This window comes from Typopeltis vanoorti, chromosome 12, assembly GCF_054136105.1.
Source record: "Typopeltis vanoorti isolate ZY-2024b chromosome 12, IOZ_Tvanoo_1.0, whole genome shotgun sequence".
NCBI lineage: Eukaryota > Metazoa > Arthropoda > Arachnida > Uropygi > Thelyphonidae > Typopeltis > Typopeltis vanoorti.
This window is the reverse complement of record NC_143560.1, coordinates 74,486,708-74,504,430: the sequence shown is the minus strand read 5'-3', so window position 1 is coordinate 74,504,430 and position 17,723 is coordinate 74,486,708. Positions and strand designations below refer to the sequence as shown.

Below are 17,723 nucleotides of genomic sequence, written 5' to 3'. Positions count from 1 at the left end.
CCGCTTTAAAATATCGATAAACTCTCCACCTAATTCATAATCATAATCACATTTTACATTTGGGAATAATTATTATAATATTGCAAAATCGATTATTCTCGCATTATTTAAAAACAGAACGGATTACATTGAAACATTTACTTTATTCGGTGACTGTAGATGGTTATGCTTTGCTCAAGCCCATTGTGGAAAATTTCTATTAGTCTCAGTGGCTCCATCTGGTACATAAAATGATAGCAGAATAATACCACCAGTTGAAATGAAGGTTCACTTACTTTATGGATATGTCACAGCAGTTTCGCAGACATTGGTAGTTCCGAGTCGGTGAGTGGAGTAGAGGAAATCTCTATTAGTGCTTAAGAGTTGGTTACTTTTGCGAATTCTTTACGTGTAAAATTGTATAGAAAATTTTAAATCAACTCCGTCTTCTAACAAAGGCTTCCATCCCCACTGGATGATGCTCCATGAACTGGATTAAATAAAGGAGCTTAGTTTTCAATTTTCTACAGTTTCCAAGGAAAGAAAGCTTTATATTGTTCCAGAAATTTATTTCCACTGACAACGGAAATATTACAAGTGATATTAACACTTTGAATCATTTATTATATATATATATATATATATATATATATATATATATATATATATATATATATATATATATATATATATATATATATATATATATATATATATATATATATATATATATATATATATAATAATCACACAGTAACCATGCATACACTACTACGGACCACATAGTTTCTAATACATCCGCTAGAGCTGATGTAACACCAATCTCGATCCCAGATGCTCATATCTTGTGTAAAACGATTTACTAGCAGAAAAAACAGTTACGTTTTGTCCCTTCATGAATATATTTGTAACTCGCTCAGAAATAGTTTCAAAAACAGCTTAAAATAGTGTGAAATCATGTGGAATTAAATATTATAATACCATCTATAATAATCTATTTCTTTTTTATGTAGCGGGAGATATTCTGGATACAGCACCACCTCTAGAACCATATAGTGTTGATGCGCGTGTGTATTATGTGTTGAATGAAACAAAATGCATATTTTTTTCCCTAAACCCCTATATTATGAAGGGACTCTCCTGGAGAGATTTCAGCGTCATTAGTTACTTTAAATCTAAGTTATTTCCATTGTACCATTCTGTGTGCGTTCTATAACATTTCTTGTGTTTACCAACATAAGTCACGAGAAAATAAAACTCTGGAACGAAACTAAATGCCTGAAACGGTTTGTTTGAATTATAGAACTACTGTAAACGAAAAATAATTTATTTTTTGTTCCCTTACAACCGAATATCTATAATTTGTTTTGTATTCCTTCATGCGTAATATTTTCTTTCTTCGAGCTTTTCTAGCTTTTTGTTATTTTTGAGTCGAATGCGCATGGGAATAAAATGACAGAGAATTATTGTGCGCACGTAGTTATTTTTTCAACCGTCTGGCCCTTATTCCTCTGCTAGATATTCCCAGTTGTGCGCTATGCGAAGAAATTAAAGTGTGTGAAAACAGGTATTGATTACTCACAGTTCATAACGTTCTGAGTACAAATTTTAGTAGCGATGTTGCTCATCCTTGAACTGTTTTACACGTAATTACATAACGAATAAATATCGATCAAACAACTAAATATCTCCGTGTTAGCGGGTTAAATTCGTAAAGAAAAAAAAATAAATCAATTGACATTTGACTTTCAACAACTATTAAAAGCAATTGTTCATTTAGCAAATGCAAAGTAACTGCCTACAAAACACCACGAGCATGAAGCGAATGCTTATAAAAGCTATTACAGTAATTAATCAACTACAGGAAAGCAACATATGGGTAGTTAATTGGATTAGCTTCGAAGAAGTATATGACCATGTAGTATCCATGCGTTCTATCATCTATTTAGGTTGTTTGTTAGGAAACGCCACACTGTCTCAGGAAAGGAGAAGACGCCATCGTCCCGGTCTCAGACCGGAAATATATTTTATTAAAAAGTGTACAGATACGAGTTCCTCTCGGTTTTCATACTTAAATGCAAAAAAGTTCGATGTTTATATCTCTTCCACTAAGAATATAAAACTTACAGTTGAAATCTAATAGTGTTCTAATAGATTTCAATTAAATGTCCTTAAATGTTAAGGCAAAAACTTTCGGTAAAAGATGTAAACAGGTTGGAGAATTCCCAACCAATGTAGGCTTATCTGCACAAATTAAATGCAATAAACATGACACTGGAAAAGGTAATGATTGCATTACTTGCCAAAGAGGATTTAGAAACCTAATATCTTTAATAGACATCGAAAAGGACATACACATACGTACAACACACATCAGTAATGTATGGCTCTAACAGTCGAGTTATTTTTGTATCTTTCCACCGAAGTATTAACTCAATAATTTCCATATGATAGGGTAAGTAAGTGTTTATACTTAAACTGTGAAGATTCGACAATGTAAAGATTTTGTAATGGATGTCTTGCAGAATCTAATACCACATGAAAGAAATTTTTATTTACAATCTCAGAGACATGATTCATAAAAAAACAGAATTTCAGAACATTCAAAGATTATATCATATTATGAAAATACTAAAAGAGGTTTTCTATTATTTTGTTTTCTGAGTAAACTACCGAAGGTTTCATGATTCTAGAATTATCATCAAACGCGTCACAGACTTCCAAACACTCAAATATAAATTATATCGGCTGTAATACGAACGTTAAGGTAATCATAGACATCGAAGGTTGTTTCCCTACATCAACGATAAAAACAAGGAATAAAAACACTGAAGTAGTCGAATTACTTTCCATAATTTATTTGCAAAGTATATAATTAAATTTTAATCCCAAAATATGATACGACGCATCAATATTAACAATTAAGATAAAGAATCATTATGTAGAATCCATTGATTATACGGCAAAGACCATCTCGACATTGACTGTTGCATCTGAAACCCAGTGATTCAAGATAATGTCGATTTAACCATGTAAGAATTTCAATGAATATAAAAATACCCTCAAGTATCCTTTCTTTAAGCGAAATGTATTATATATTTAATAAAATGTTACTTCGTGTTGCACTTTTTTATTGTCGTAATGCGATTCTATAATTAGCATCGAGCAGGGAATTCTGTAACCCAAGTATCGTTTTGATATTAGGAGACGTTCATGGGATGGTTTCAGCTTCTCGATGCAGCCAACGGTCGCTAAAGGAGCATCGCCGCCTAACCATGAACGAACTGGGAGACGCAGTTGCTAAATCAATACGGATGAGGATGGAGGGGGAAAAAAGAACAATAAAAAAGGCAAAAATGGGAGTGCACGCTGGCTTTCATTATGAAAACGAAACTGACGAATTAAAAAAAAATAATAAAAAAACAAAACAAAAGGAGAACTTCGAGATTAAAAACAAACAAGAAACAACCCCTATTAGGAGAAGAAATTCGAAGACTTTGAAGTAAGGAATAAGTGAATAGGGTAACACTTTCTGAAACACAACTCACCAATTTTAATGACGTCAGGTAACTGGCTCCCGTCTGCCGACAGGGGGCAGCACCACACAGCACCCACGAAGATGCTTATCCAGGAACTGTGGTAGTTGCCTTTCATATTGTCGCCACAAGCACAATCCTGTCATCCCCGTCCGAAGCCTCACTTAGAGGCATATTTAAGGCCTCTCGCAACACACCCCGTCCGTCATTCGTCACTGCGCTTCCCGCACCAGAACAGCGGAAGTCTTGAACGCTTGTTGCTTCTACCACCTCACCGATGGCACTTCCGAAATCAATGTCGCAAACAGTGACACTCCTACGGGCGAAAACACCTCGAACTGAGAGCTGCTTCCTACAGCTCCGCCAGGATAGTACAGCCTCTTCCGGTTGCAGTACCAAACTGAGGGTCGATGTGCGCGTGCGTCGATCTGTAGTGACGTTAGCGAGAGGAGAGAGGCAGTTAAACGTGTAAGAAGCTGTGACGTGTTGTTATAAGGAGATATCGCTCGTAAACACCTGGAGGTTTTGGGGTCAAAGGTTAGTCCGTGAAGTGAGTCACGGGCTGAGAAAATCTGGAGAAATCCATCTTAATATTTTCAAAGCTTGACAATTGGTAATGGAAATGTAGTGTGTACCTCGAAGATCCCGGGATGTAGTTAGATGTAAAGTTGACAGGGTGAGTAGAGTTTGGCGAATGGGATGATACTGTACACGGGATAACAGATGGGATTTCATAGACCGGGTAAGAAGTAGATCGCTCATGTTAACTTGTTTACCTCTCGGTTACAAAAAGTTCCGATTACGTAAAGAGCAACGGACGAGTTTCTCAAGCGAGGAAGAGAATGAACAACAAAAATACCCGGTGTGTACTTTTCCCCCGGACTCTATCTCTTCAGGGATTCACATCAAAGTAAACACAAATGCCTTTAAGAAGTGTGGATTTAAAAATACAGTATAGAAAGTTTCAAACGTTATAGGTAGAACAGCATCAATATTATTCAATTTCCTAGTCGTTGGATGTTCTACGTATTTCAAATATAAATAAAGAAATCGAGCGTTTTAGATGAATTTTTGATCGTTTTACTGCAACTATTAAAACATGGACTCTAACGAATGATACAGTAAGCAAGTTCAGTTGAAAATTCATTCTCACAGACAAGATGATACACGAAGGAACGTGCTATCACAGAATTATAAAACTGAAAAAAAAAAAACGAAAAAAAAAACATTTATTCATAGAATTATTGGAAGGTCATTTTCCTATTTATTGGAAACTTATGCATTTTATCTCTTTGGTGTCGTTGTCAGAATGCCACCCAGCCGATATGTTATTAATTTCTATTTAATTTTTTATCCTAACAACGACAGAGAGAATGGTGTATAAAATATAAGTCTGATACTCCCGAGTTTCGTGGAAATATCCTGATAGCCAATAAATAAAAAAAAAGAAAATGGAATGGAACCAATCCCTCTCGCCATTACCCTATATATATTTATCAAGTTAGGCATCATTAGGAACCATTTCAAATTTCAAGCTTTATTAAACCATATGCCAGTTTAATAACGGCTTAACAAATAGAAATCTCCAGGCAATGTAGAGATTAGAGTACACAGTAAAAGATTTTAACGATGTGTAGCCAAATGGCAATCTGTGAAATCTACTGAAATTGGGATGTACAGCTGTAACTCAAGCGAGTCAATTGCGTATTAACAGTGGCTGTAATTTTCATGATGTCACAATTAAAAGAGACGTGGGGGGTGAGAAAGGAAGGATGGGTGGGAAGAAATAGTAGCACAAGCTGTAACAAGAGTGCAAATGACTTGGTAAGTTGAAATAATTAATAAAATTCCATGGTGTTATTCTGAATGTCAGGAGGGATTTGATAATAGTGTTTTGTAGCAGGAAATGCAGTAGGCTGATGGGTTTTCGTGATCCCTTTTTATTACTATTCGGGGACACACCACGTGTGTCCTCATTAGATTATTCTCTAAACTAATGCAGTAGTCAGAGCTTAATGTGCGTGTTGGGTTGCTCAGATTTCTAATTTCTTCGCTAGCAGTAAGTAAAGGTAGCTGGCAATGCTAAATTTTGCTTTCAAAAGTTAATATATCTCTAAGGAATCGGATGGAAATTTAGAGAAGCAATTGCATGCCAGGATTCTCATTCTAGCCAGTAAGAAATGTTTTCATTTCTGTGTATAAGTAACCATACCGAACATTTCGGTGAACATTTGAGGTGGTCGTAAGCACATTAAATCAGCAATTCTAATGCACATAATTCGTTCGTATGTCCCTTTTTTGCTTATTTAATTGTCATAAATAAATTCTAACAGATACTGAGAGAATAAACAGACTCGGTTCGTAAAGCAAAACTGTTTATTTAAATGCATGGTACAAAAGGGTTCAGAATAAAAGAATAAACTTCTCATAGATCACTTTAATTTGAATACAGAAGCCAATAATTATCTACATTTCAATGGGTCATACGGTACTGTACACTTGGGCATTGATGCGCAGATTTATATTCTGTCGTTTGGGATTATTAAAATGAAACAATTACGCGAATAAAGTTGGGAAAAAAAAAGAAAAGAAACAAAAAATACCTTTTTTTTTTAAGTTGTTAAAATCACTGATGTGCACGTCAATCCTTATCTTTTGTTTCGTCAAAGTACCTTCACGAATAATTGATAACATTTTATTAGCCCCGGATCGGTGCCTTCTTGTAACCTCTGGAGTTGAAATAACAAGCAGGTGCATCACACTACATTCACATTATTATAAAAATATTGCAATCATTTTCTTTTTTGAACTATGTAAAAAATCGTAATGGATGGTTTAATGCAGGTCAGTGCTAGCGTATTGATAGAGATGTTGCTAACGACGCTGTCTTGAAGAAAATGATTAGATCAATTCCGCAACCAATTGCAGAACAACGATGTGCTAAGAACCTCCAATTAACGGAGGAACTAAAGAACATGTAGTCACATTTCTTCGAAAATATATTACTGGAATATATATTCTAATATTCATTACTATGGAGGTGATTCAACTTAATACCAACATCTAAATATTCAAAGACACAATTTATTAGGTTCGTATACCTTAACACAGGATACTCAAAGGCTAACGCTCTTAAATGATGGTAATCTCACAAACTGAATTGCGTGTCACCTTAGGAAACCACGTAGTACATGCTGTACTTTTGGTTATGCTCTGAGTAGCCATATTCCCATTCTCAGGCCAGGAACTCAGCAAGCCAGAAAAATGCCCAACATACTGTCGTCTATTTGCTTCCATTCTTTCTTAAGTCTTATTGGATGTTTTAATGAACATTTCTTATGTCATTAAATGTAACTTGGTGAAATTATTCAAATAAGTAAAACTTTATAGAAGTTGAAAACGGTATATTTATTATCTTTATTCTTATAATAAAAGACGAAAAAAAAAGATTGATGCAGTAAAGGAATTAAAAAAAAAACTTAACTTCAAGCTTTCAAACAGTTCTCACTCTAAAAGTTCATTTTCACTCGAATTAGGCAAAGCTCTCAGACATGCCACTTTCTCCTTTGTATGATGTCTTAAATGATGTAAAGCATTTATTAAAGGAAGGCCTTTAGATGGTTATTAGAACCATTTAATAACCATCTTGATAGTCTGTGGATTCCGCAGCATATAGTTCCGATTTCTCATGTTGCTGACTATAACACAGCCTTTCTGTGACATGGTGAACTACACGAGAGCATATCTATAATGCCCATAAGAGCAATTTAATTATTGACTAAAAATAATCAAATTAACACCAACTCATTGTCACTATAATTTGGCTTATTCTAGCTTATATTATGCGTATTTATAATACATCGTTGCTAGATTGTGTATTTTATTGCTATCTTTCCGTTCTCAATTATGTTATGCGTGATGATACATCTAGGATCTGGACTTTCTAATTGCAAAATGTACCCATGAATCCCATCACAAGAATACTATGGTATCGATACCTCGATGTTTATCAGATAACTCTTTGGGATCCTGTCTTTAGTTTGTTGATTAAATATCGATATAATATAACACCAACCTCATAGACCAAAAAAACAATATGGATGGATATTTAACCACTAAAATGCAGTCCTCCCTACATAACAATTGATGAACTAACGTACCCCACGCATGCCATATTCCAGTTTAGCTTTTTCATTCATGAACACAGCCTTTCTGGGACATCGTGAACTACACGAGAGCATATCTATAATGCCCATAAGAGCAAGTTAATTCTTGTTTAATATTTTTTATCATAGTCTTCTATACTCTGCATTGTGCGAAGGCATTTTAGGCAAGAAGAGATGGAGAGGTCCACTGATGCTGCCAACTCTGTGAACACGAAGCAGTGTGCTTGGCTGCGAACATGTTATAGAATGGAACTTCGACGTTCTTTTCGACGACTTGATAACAAATTGGCACTCAGTCGGGTGCCCTTGCTCTAACCATCACTACAAGCTATACACGTGATCACATACACACACACACACGCTTACACAGTTGCTAAGTAACTCCGTTTTTACGAAATTGAATCGTGAGTCCCCAGAGTGTTCACACTAAACGTAGATGATTTCATCGGGAAGAAATTGTCCCTCAGGGATCCATTCAGGTAGTTTGGAGTCGGTCTCGTAGATCCTCTGCATGTCAAAATATCTCTTAACTCAAACAGTAACTGCAGAATCATCGTTTTCTGCAACAGAAAGGAAAAAATAGTAATCAGATAACATTAGAAGGGGAAAAACTAAGCATATTGAACTCAGTAAAAATAAGAAAATAAAAGAAGTGTTTGCTAATAATTGGACTAATATTATTGCACTTAATGCAATATTAATTGCACCTTAAAGATAAAATATTATGTAATTATACTGATTGCCTTTATGCAATATTAACACGAGCAGAAACGCTAGGGATGGGTCAGATCAGTGACTCATCAAGATGGCGTGAAAGCATCTAAATGACATTCTTTTTACGTATAAATTTGTCACCAGATTTATTCGTTGTGACATACGGTGTTTAGAAAGAAGTCAACAGATAATACCCTATGGGCAAAGTGCATCGTGATATGTAACGAGTCACGTGTTTCTAGCAGTTATAAATTGGACGAATATGATGCTCTCAGATCAGTACAATTCTGTCAGTACAATGATGAGATGGCTTCAAAAAAGAAATGGAGTTTGAAAGAGGCGTTGTGATAGGATGCCATGTTGCAGGCCTATCTTTTCGGCAAATTGTTGACAAATTGGACCATCCCAGGTCAATAATCAGTGATACCATACTGAAATGGAAGCGCAGGGAGTCCACTGCAAGTGCTACTCGAGGTGGACGATCTACCACACTCAGCGAACGTGACCATATGGTGGTATGAATGATATTTTTACTTAATATCATTCATACCACCAGATGGTCACGTTGACTGTTGAGTTTCTGGCATCGACTGGAACACGAATCTGCACAAAAACCTTCGGACCCGAGGCTCACAACATGGATTTACACGGTATAACCGCAATATGCAAGCTCCATATTATTCGAACCAATATGCAGCTTCAGTGGTGCAAAGAGCTTGTACAAGTGGGATATGGAGGCTTGGAAAGCTGTGTTATGGAGCGATAAATCACGCTATTCTCTCTCTCTCTCTCTCTCTCTCTCTCTCTCTACTGAGCAGATGGACGGGTGGCGGTGTGATGGTATGGTCCTGTTTTTTCTAGTTTGGCCTCGGACCTCTGTTTGTGGTGACACGAATATTGAACTCTGAGAGATATCTGATCATTCTGGTCAATGCAATGCTTCATACTTTGTGGCACTTCAATGGAACGCCATAAGACTTCTGCTGTAACTGATGGTTTGTGGATATGAACATGGCTATGCTTGATTGGCCTCCAGAATCCTGATTTTAATTCTATTGAACATCTATGGGATGAACTAAAGCGTCGAGTAGATCAAGGGACGTCTGCCCTACAACAGTACACGATCTTTTTGTGGTGCCACGAACATTGAATTCCAACAGGTATCATTATATGCCTACAGTAAGAATAGTCCAAAATTCCCATCGATCGCTAGCGTACGCTTGTCGAAAGTATACCAAGTAGGATTCCTGCAGTCATCACAGCGAAAGGAGGGCCCACATCTTATTAAGGTGGGTACAATGGCTTGTTTGTTCCTCACATTATGATGTCCGCTGACTTCTAGAACGACAATCTTGGACTGACGGATTGTATGTCATCAACTGATGCAGTGTAGTAAATCAGATAAGGAGAAGTAACACTGAAAGGCATGCCAAAAAATAAACAGGTATTACAATCTCTACAGTCCTGCAATGCCTCTGTGCAAGTAGGCTGACAGTTCTCAAATTATTATACGCAGATCAATGGATGATCGGAAATGTATTTTACGAGGCCCGAGAATTAATAAGAAGAACCGCGAATGGTTACTCTTTTTAACTTAAATTATAATATAAATATTAAGTATTTGTAGTTTTTATTATATCTTTTCGAAACTGATAAATAATGCATAACATAGAGACGCCCACCCAGCATGAATCATAAGATGGCTCACAGTAAGCATCCCCAAATGAAAAATTGATGTCGGCAACAAATGTGCTGGTTGAGAGCTGTCGGCTAGGAGACAACATCTCAACCAACAGGCTGGTTGCATGTTCAAATCCAACAGTAGATGTGGATGTTTGATCAAACCCTTTAGGTGGGAGATGAACGTCATCGCCTTGCTTATTGGAAGCTTGAATTGGCTTGAACATTTTCCATGTTTGGTCTCTAGAACAACAGAGTTTCATTTTACGGCTTACCTAATCCCCCCCCCCCTATCTACAGTGCTAAAATATTCAATTGATTTACAACTTTTCGTAGTAAGGATTCCCATTAAACATTTGCATTGCTCTCTTTATATTTCCTGTATACCGATAGACGATTGAATTCCAAAAGTGAGCCAGTGTTCAAAACTACTCAAAAGGTAACGTGTGTGTGTGTGGAAACCCCCTCCTCTCCTTCACAGCGAAAGCATAGAAGTTTTTTAAGTTATTTTAGGTTAGGTATACCATATGGAGGGTGGTAGTAATCTGAACCAGACAATGAAAATCATTGTAAATAGCTCGCTATTCCTTCAAACGTCACCAGGAGCTTTGATCAGTGCAGCGTGCATTCCTCTTTCGTTGCCTATATCGGTGTTGTTTTACAATCGAATTTAGCATTAGCTAAAAACTGTTAAATCATTTCAAAGTTCACAAATGAGCTGCTGAAAAACAACAGCGCTGTAACAGAATTCTAATTAAATGCTCATGAAAATAAAACGTCCACCTTCCACAAAAAAACTATTTATAGTTATTGTACCACCCGTATGTTTGATCCTCTGAAAAGTATATACACGTATATTTCATTTATTACTATAAATCTTAAAATGAGAACTTCTGTAACTTAAACTATGTACTTCAGTTGGATGAGACCGGCTAACTCACCTTCAGTTGAAAAGTCCTCTCCGATAAAGGTTCTTTCCATCCAAATTCCATCAGGAATTTGGCAACTTTTTCCCCTCCTGGCAACTCAGGAGTTTTAGGGGAAACCTCTTCCGCATAATCCCCCCCATCAAACATAAAATACCACCTCCACATGAGACGCACTAATTCACCTCAACCAAAGGGAATCGACGATCCCTACTGAACTGCGAAGACTCATGAGATTCGTGAAAGAAGAAGAAGAACCTTCAAATAAAACGCCACTTTCTTTTAACATTTAAGTTTTCTCAATCTTTCTAACAAATAATCAAAACAAAAAAATGCATTTTGAAGATTGCAAGTGGAACTGCTTATTACAAATCCACCAAGTACTTTATCGCATCGAGCTGACTCTTTCTCTCTTTCTCTCTCTCTCTCTCGATAACTTTTTTGTAGAAAAATGGCTGAAGAAACCATCAATCAAAGGGGATAAATCTGAAACACACTAATAACGTTCTCTCCAATAATTTATAAATTTTACATCGATAATAACCAGAAATATCTATTAAGATTCTAAATAAAAACCTCTTCTAGAAAATTCTTTCAAATGCTTGAAAAGATTTGCAGGCGGTAAAGAATGATTAATTACAGACAGCACCATTATCACAAACATAAAATATCACCATAGCAACGAAATGTTTATCTTAATAGACTGCCAAAAGAACGAGTCTGTTTTGCATTGGTGATTGATTCAAGTTCTCTGTACGTTAATATCATTTGGCACATGGAGGTCATCATAACTGAATTCAGGCGACGAATGAGCTTGATTACGTCAATAAATTCATATTTTGACGGCTATTTCAGGCTCGGAACAATTTAGTAATATTAACTGTGCAAAATACGATTCAATGTGCAATGGACGTCCGACAATGTAACTTAATATGCGATGCCCACCATAAATCGATGGTGTCATTGAATTACATTAACTACCATATAGACAACAACGTAAAATAGATACTCATCCACTACTTACTCTTTCATCTCGTGGTATTTTCTTCGTCTTCCAGATGAATTCTATAACAGCAATGACGGCTGCAAGACCCATGCCGGCTAACAACACAACAAAGACGCCACCTACATTGGCTAGTCCAAGTTCGCTTGCAACATTGGATTTTTTCTTATCGTCATCTCCACATAATCCCCCACCCTTTTCTTTCCACCATTTCCTTTTTAAAATCTGCAATTTTCCCAGTTCTTGAAGTTCTAAAATGGCACGGGACATCGCATCACGATATGGAGAGCCTTAGAAGAAAATCAATACACAATATTAAAAGAAACAGAAGTAAATTTGCAAAATGTATATATATAATTATCATCATTACTATTTATAAATAAATATTACATTATTTGAATAGAATCAGCATCCTCAAGGCTTTCATGTATATTTTAGTCTGTTAAAAGCAGTCTAGAAACGCAGTTCTTTGGCTTCTTTGTGAGTGCAACAGTGACTTTGATATTTCATAAGCAGATTCCTTAATGGCATTTCTTTCTAGGTGTGGTCCTTCTGTACACACACACTGGGCGTTGGGAATGTTGGCAGTCGTTCCCTTAGTGATGAAATAACATATCAATGTGTATGTGTGTGTGTGTGTGTGGTCTTAAGGCGTGAGGCAGCACGCCAGAATGCAAACCCAGCTGACTTCGATCGTGGGTTGTCATGCATGTGGCAGGTCACAGCAAGAGGGCCTATACATTCCCAGCATTCTCTATCTGCCGTCGACGGAAATAGCGACTGGATAAAGCCACAGGTGTGACTGGGAGAATGAACGAAGGCCAGAGAGACAAATTTGTTACAGTGACCCGGTCAAAGGATATACTTATTCCAGGAGTTTATCACCAACACCATACCAACACTATCCACACATAGATAGGAGAGAGAGAGTCTTATCTTTAGAGGGTGAATCGATTTGTGTTTGCATTCAAATTCAGAAACAAAAATAATTATATTCAATCACTATGTGAAATGGCTTTTCCTGATGAGTTATTGTTTAAACTATCTGGAACCAGTGGAAATTTAATCGAAAAAATTACATTTTGAATTTAATTAGACAGATCATTCCCTGATCGTTTCGCGTGGTTCTATCTTCGGCATGTCCTATTTATGTTTCACTTTTATAAACAGAAGCGACATTTCGCTTCCACCTTCGCAAAGATTCCCATCACAGCAGTTTAAGTGAATGATGTAGAAATTCACACTATGGCTGTATAAAAGAAATCTCGGTGTTTTTTTTTCTTCTTTGCGCAATTTATGGATTGGAAGAATGTATTAATGTAGCTTTTAATATACATCATGGCTGCATAATACATGATGTAATATAATTAATATAAAAGTCATAAATAATAAAATATTAGCCCTTCAGCAACGTTGCATTACAGGCATAAACACGAATCTACTGGGAATTGAAGTACAGATACATAATTAATAGGATTCTTCTTTTGCATTTAAAAATAATAATAATAACAACAACCTATGTTGGATTGGTAATTTTCGTAATGTTTATAATCCTATAAAAATTGTGTTTCTTAAAATGTAATCATTCCAGTTCTGCTGTGTCATTTTATTCACATCTGAATGATGCATCAAAAATATATTTTATTTTTACTTCCGTTTCTATTCCAGGAAAAAAAACTTAGAATATCGCAAGCAATCAAACGCGATTATCATGTCGCTAAAAGAAACTTTCTCAAATTGCGAGACAATAAAACGGCTCATCTATATCTTGCAAGGCCTGCCCGGATGGTCAAGCGGTTAGCGTATCCACTCTCCAGCTGAGAGGTTGCGGGGTTCGAGTATCGCCAGAGGGCTGGACGTTTGTGATTGTCTTACTAACTCTTTATGGAAGTAGATTCTGGGACCCTACCATTTCAAAGGTTTCGCTCCAACAACCCAATGGGATACGGGATCATGGACTTCATACACGCGAATAACTAATAATTATCTTGCAAGTACTTTGCGCTAACGAATAGCAACAGAGCGCAGGTGCTGTTCAAACATTCTGTTGATGGCCTTAGTTCTGCGATGGCTTCATTTAAGCAAATTCTAGTTCCTACTCTACAATTAACGTTCTTGAATTTCTGTTACAGTGAGAATTGACGGAGATAATTCTAGTACCGTATGAGACTCGAATACGTCTCTTTTAACATCGCACAATACATTCAAATATTTTCCAAAACGAACTTCCCACATTTCAGTTAAAAAAAAGTATTGTAAAAACTACTTGAACCGATCTCGCACCTCATTAAAAGGCATTCGCACCTATTAGAGCGACTTCACAGTTTTCTTCTGTGGCGCCCAACCTCGCTGCATCGCTTCCTTTCAAGTATCGTGACTGCCGAAGGTAATGTTTGTGGACATAAAGTATCGACTTCAACCCACAAGAATTCCGGATAAAAAGAGCGGGCAGAACGCGAAAGAATAGCAATTTCATCGCCTTCGATCGCGGGTTTGTCATGCATGTGACAAGTCACAGGCAGAGATACCGCTTATCGTCGGCGTCTTAAGTCGGGAGGATGGCGGAAATGGCGTACGGATGGAGTCAAGGGAAGAAGAGCAGAGAGGAAAAGAGGCAGATCCCCCCCTCCCCTCGTAGACTGCACCGATGGGAAAGGAGTAGACAAACGAGAGACGGGCCACGTGGTCAAACCAAATCGCACACAGATCCAGTCACGAATTAATCATGGCGCGCGCACGTCAAATGATGCATGCAATCACGAGCACCGTATCGATTTAGCCCCGACGTGACGTTACAGGAAAAGTGCGTGGGTTCCTTTCTTACGGAGCGTTGGAAGAGAAAACTGCTGCAGAATGTGGATATCAAGGAAAACCGTTAAAAGAAGAATCCCCCCCCCCCTCTTCTCCATCCTCCCAAGTTTACAATGGGGTGGGGGGGTGGGATTTTAAAAGGGCTATTTCAAGAATATATATTTGTATCTCTTCCTTTGCTTTCCACCCCGTATTAGCATGTGAATGACGCTCGCATTCTGTTTCTCCTCCACCTGCACCGGAGTCTTCATGAGGTCTACTTGCTGCACGTAGAAAGGAGAACATTTTGTTGATTCTCGACTGCGATCATCATCCTAGTATCTTTTCCGTTTCCGCTCCAAACCCCATAAATTTATTCGTATGTTCCATGTTTGCCAGGATATCCGGTATTTTCCACAATTCGTAACGGATAACAGTCTCCGAGAAGAAAAGTCTCGTTTCAAGTCTTCCTGAATTTAGTGCGAAAGAGGAGGCAGATCATCATTATAACAAAATGATAGTTTAATTATTACGGAATAGTTTAGAATTGTAAGGAAATAACTTGCTCTGTTTGAAACATTTATGGAAACTTTATGTAGTAGAAATGCCGAAAATTTGAATAAATTCTGATGGATTTCTTTTCAGTTTAAAATCCAAACAGGGTCGATGGACTTCGTAAATACTTACACAGTGTTGGAGTTAAAACCAAAATAGAATAAACTGTGATTCTTGTCTGTGGGGTTCTTCAATACGTAAACGAATATTTAATAACCAGCAGGTGATATCGGGATGGAAGTAAGTCAGTAGAGAATAGGAATAATTGACGATGCCGTCATACCAGCGACTTCGTGTGTTTTCCGTAAATCAGAATGAAAGTGCATTCACTGCCTACCATTGAACAAAACTTTGGATACCCTCTCTCTCTCTCTCTCTCTCTCTCTCTCTCTATGCACGTTCTTATTTCTTGTACTCTTCCATTTAAATAATAGACTTTTCTCTCAGTGCATCCTCGAACTTCCTGAAATTCCTTGAGGTTGTTACGGTCTAGGTTTTCGCACACATACGAGAACAGGAGACATTTTAACAAGCTTAGTCCCTTCTTCTACTCAAACACGATACTTTTGTGGTGCTTACGTAATTGCTATGGTCTTAATGGAAAGGAATCCGGCCAGATAATGAGATTGTACTGCACGCAATTTTCGTGGCAGGCCGCATAAAACTCCCCAGTGAGTCATATAGGGTTACGTCTGCCAGAAAATCCTGGCTTTAAAGAAGCCATACGAGCTGTCCGCACAGACGACCGACTCCCTTGGTTGTTCAGATTCGTTTAAGCAACGAAGAAATGAGATCGGTTGATTTGTTCGAGAAGTGATTGGTAAAAACAAAATGCGATTACGATAAATTTAACTTTTATTTCAACGGCAACTATTCCATGAATAATTCGACAACTGCTAACCCCAGCTCGCTTGATTTCATAGAGGCATGTGTAAAGATGAGCCCACGCGTGATGTATCCCATTTGACTCCTCATTCTTCTTCTTCTTTCATCTCCATGATAGGAATCGCTTTCGTCTTCAAAATTTCATGATTTTTTGCTCTATCATTTTCTTCACATACACTGAGAAGATGCAGAACGATCCTGTAACACATTACTGCCATGTGTAGGCAAGAGTACAGAGGATTCTATTGATATTCTTTTTTAAATCGCTGGAAATTTTGGTCCTTGGTGAAACTCATACGCATTTGAAGAACAAAAAAAGAATAGCTTTTATTTGTACACTTACCTTCTGGCAATGCTATTCCATATCCTTTGGAATCGAGCAGGCCACCTATTTGGGTGAGATCGCAGTTCCTCTCGGTGATATATTCGATGGAGACAGACTCCATGAGAAGTGCATAAGTGCCTTTTTTAGTTCTTTCCACACCTTCCAGGTTGTTTTCTACAAAAACGGACGGTTTGGTATTTTCCATTGTATGCCACATGCGCTTATAGGGATGGATGTTGGATTTCTATAAGAACGAAAAAGAGATTGCACGTTTTTCTTTACAAGTTATTTCACAGAAAACTAAAACATACTATAAACCAATAATATATTATAATATAGAATAAATCGTAGACATATTGAAAGTATAAAATCCAAGACAACCCTTTTAAAATTAGCTTATTCGCATGTTAGCAGAAATCAAAGTGTTATAAAAGAATTGGAGTTTATTTAAGATAAAAACCTTACCTTACCTTAAAGAAAGCTTTCGTTGAACCCGAATCGACGCATCCGTATTGTATAGCGGACTGTTGGGCTAAATCGTTAGCGCTGTCTATTGGCGACTTCATTCGTTCTACTGTTAGGAAAGCAGCAAGTTTGGCGGTGTAAGAGGAGATCATTATTAGGGTAAAAAACCACCACAAAGCTGCAATTACTCGAGTAGACATTGCTCTGAAAGATATAAAAAGATACTTCTTTTGAAAGTCAGATAGCATTTATAGAAACCGCAAATTGAAACATCTTTTCTAATGGTGACTGTTATTCATTACGCTGACTCGTCAACCATGCAAGAATGCATTAAGTTGCATTCAAATAGATATTTCAACAAGACTCTAATGCATATCACGTACTAAACTATCGCCTATTTCTTTTTTTTAATTAATAACAGTATTTGTGTCGCAGTTTATATGTTGTAATGTGCAATGCTTGAAAGAAGCTGCACACCTCTTGCCACTCGATTACAAAATGTGAAACCCGTTGGTTGTCATGGATACATATATATTATGTCATGGATACTTTTGTTAACGAACGATCTTGCTATTCTCTTGTGCCTGTGCAAGCAAACAGTATACCTGTTAGATTCATCATGTCTGTCTTTCCGTTCTAGGCAACAACTCAACAAACTAATTTTGGTGAAATTTACATTTTTAAGACTTTGAAATTAAT

General features: G+C 37.0%; 2 protein-coding genes across 4 annotated transcripts in view; both read right to left on the bottom strand.

The window, feature by feature from the left end:
• Positions 1–3,882, bottom strand: part of LOC150100892 (glutamate receptor ionotropic, kainate 2-like) — a 73,703-nt gene extending 69,821 nt beyond the window's left edge. Inside the window, exon 1 of the mRNA XM_090402070.1 lies at positions 3,528–3,882. Within this exon, the coding sequence (XP_090258196.1) occupies positions 3,528–3,633 (106 nt within the window). The 5' untranslated portion in view covers positions 3,634–3,882. The remainder of the gene's footprint in view (positions 1–3,527) is intronic.
• Positions 3,883–5,873: 1,991 nt separating this feature from the next.
• Positions 5,874–17,723, bottom strand: part of LOC150100891 (glutamate receptor ionotropic, kainate 2-like) — a 96,463-nt gene continuing 84,613 nt past the window's right edge. For all 3 annotated transcript variants that reach the window (XM_090402127.1, XM_090402126.1, XM_090402128.1), the window contains 4 exons: positions 17,030–17,228; positions 16,578–16,803; positions 12,026–12,294; positions 5,874–8,241 (listed from right to left, as the gene is read on the bottom strand). In XM_090402127.1, the coding sequence (XP_090258253.1) occupies positions 8,071–8,241; positions 12,026–12,294; positions 16,578–16,803; positions 17,030–17,228 (865 nt within the window). In that variant the 3' untranslated portion in view covers positions 5,874–8,070. The remainder of the gene's footprint in view (positions 8,242–12,025; positions 12,295–16,577; positions 16,804–17,029; positions 17,229–17,723) is intronic.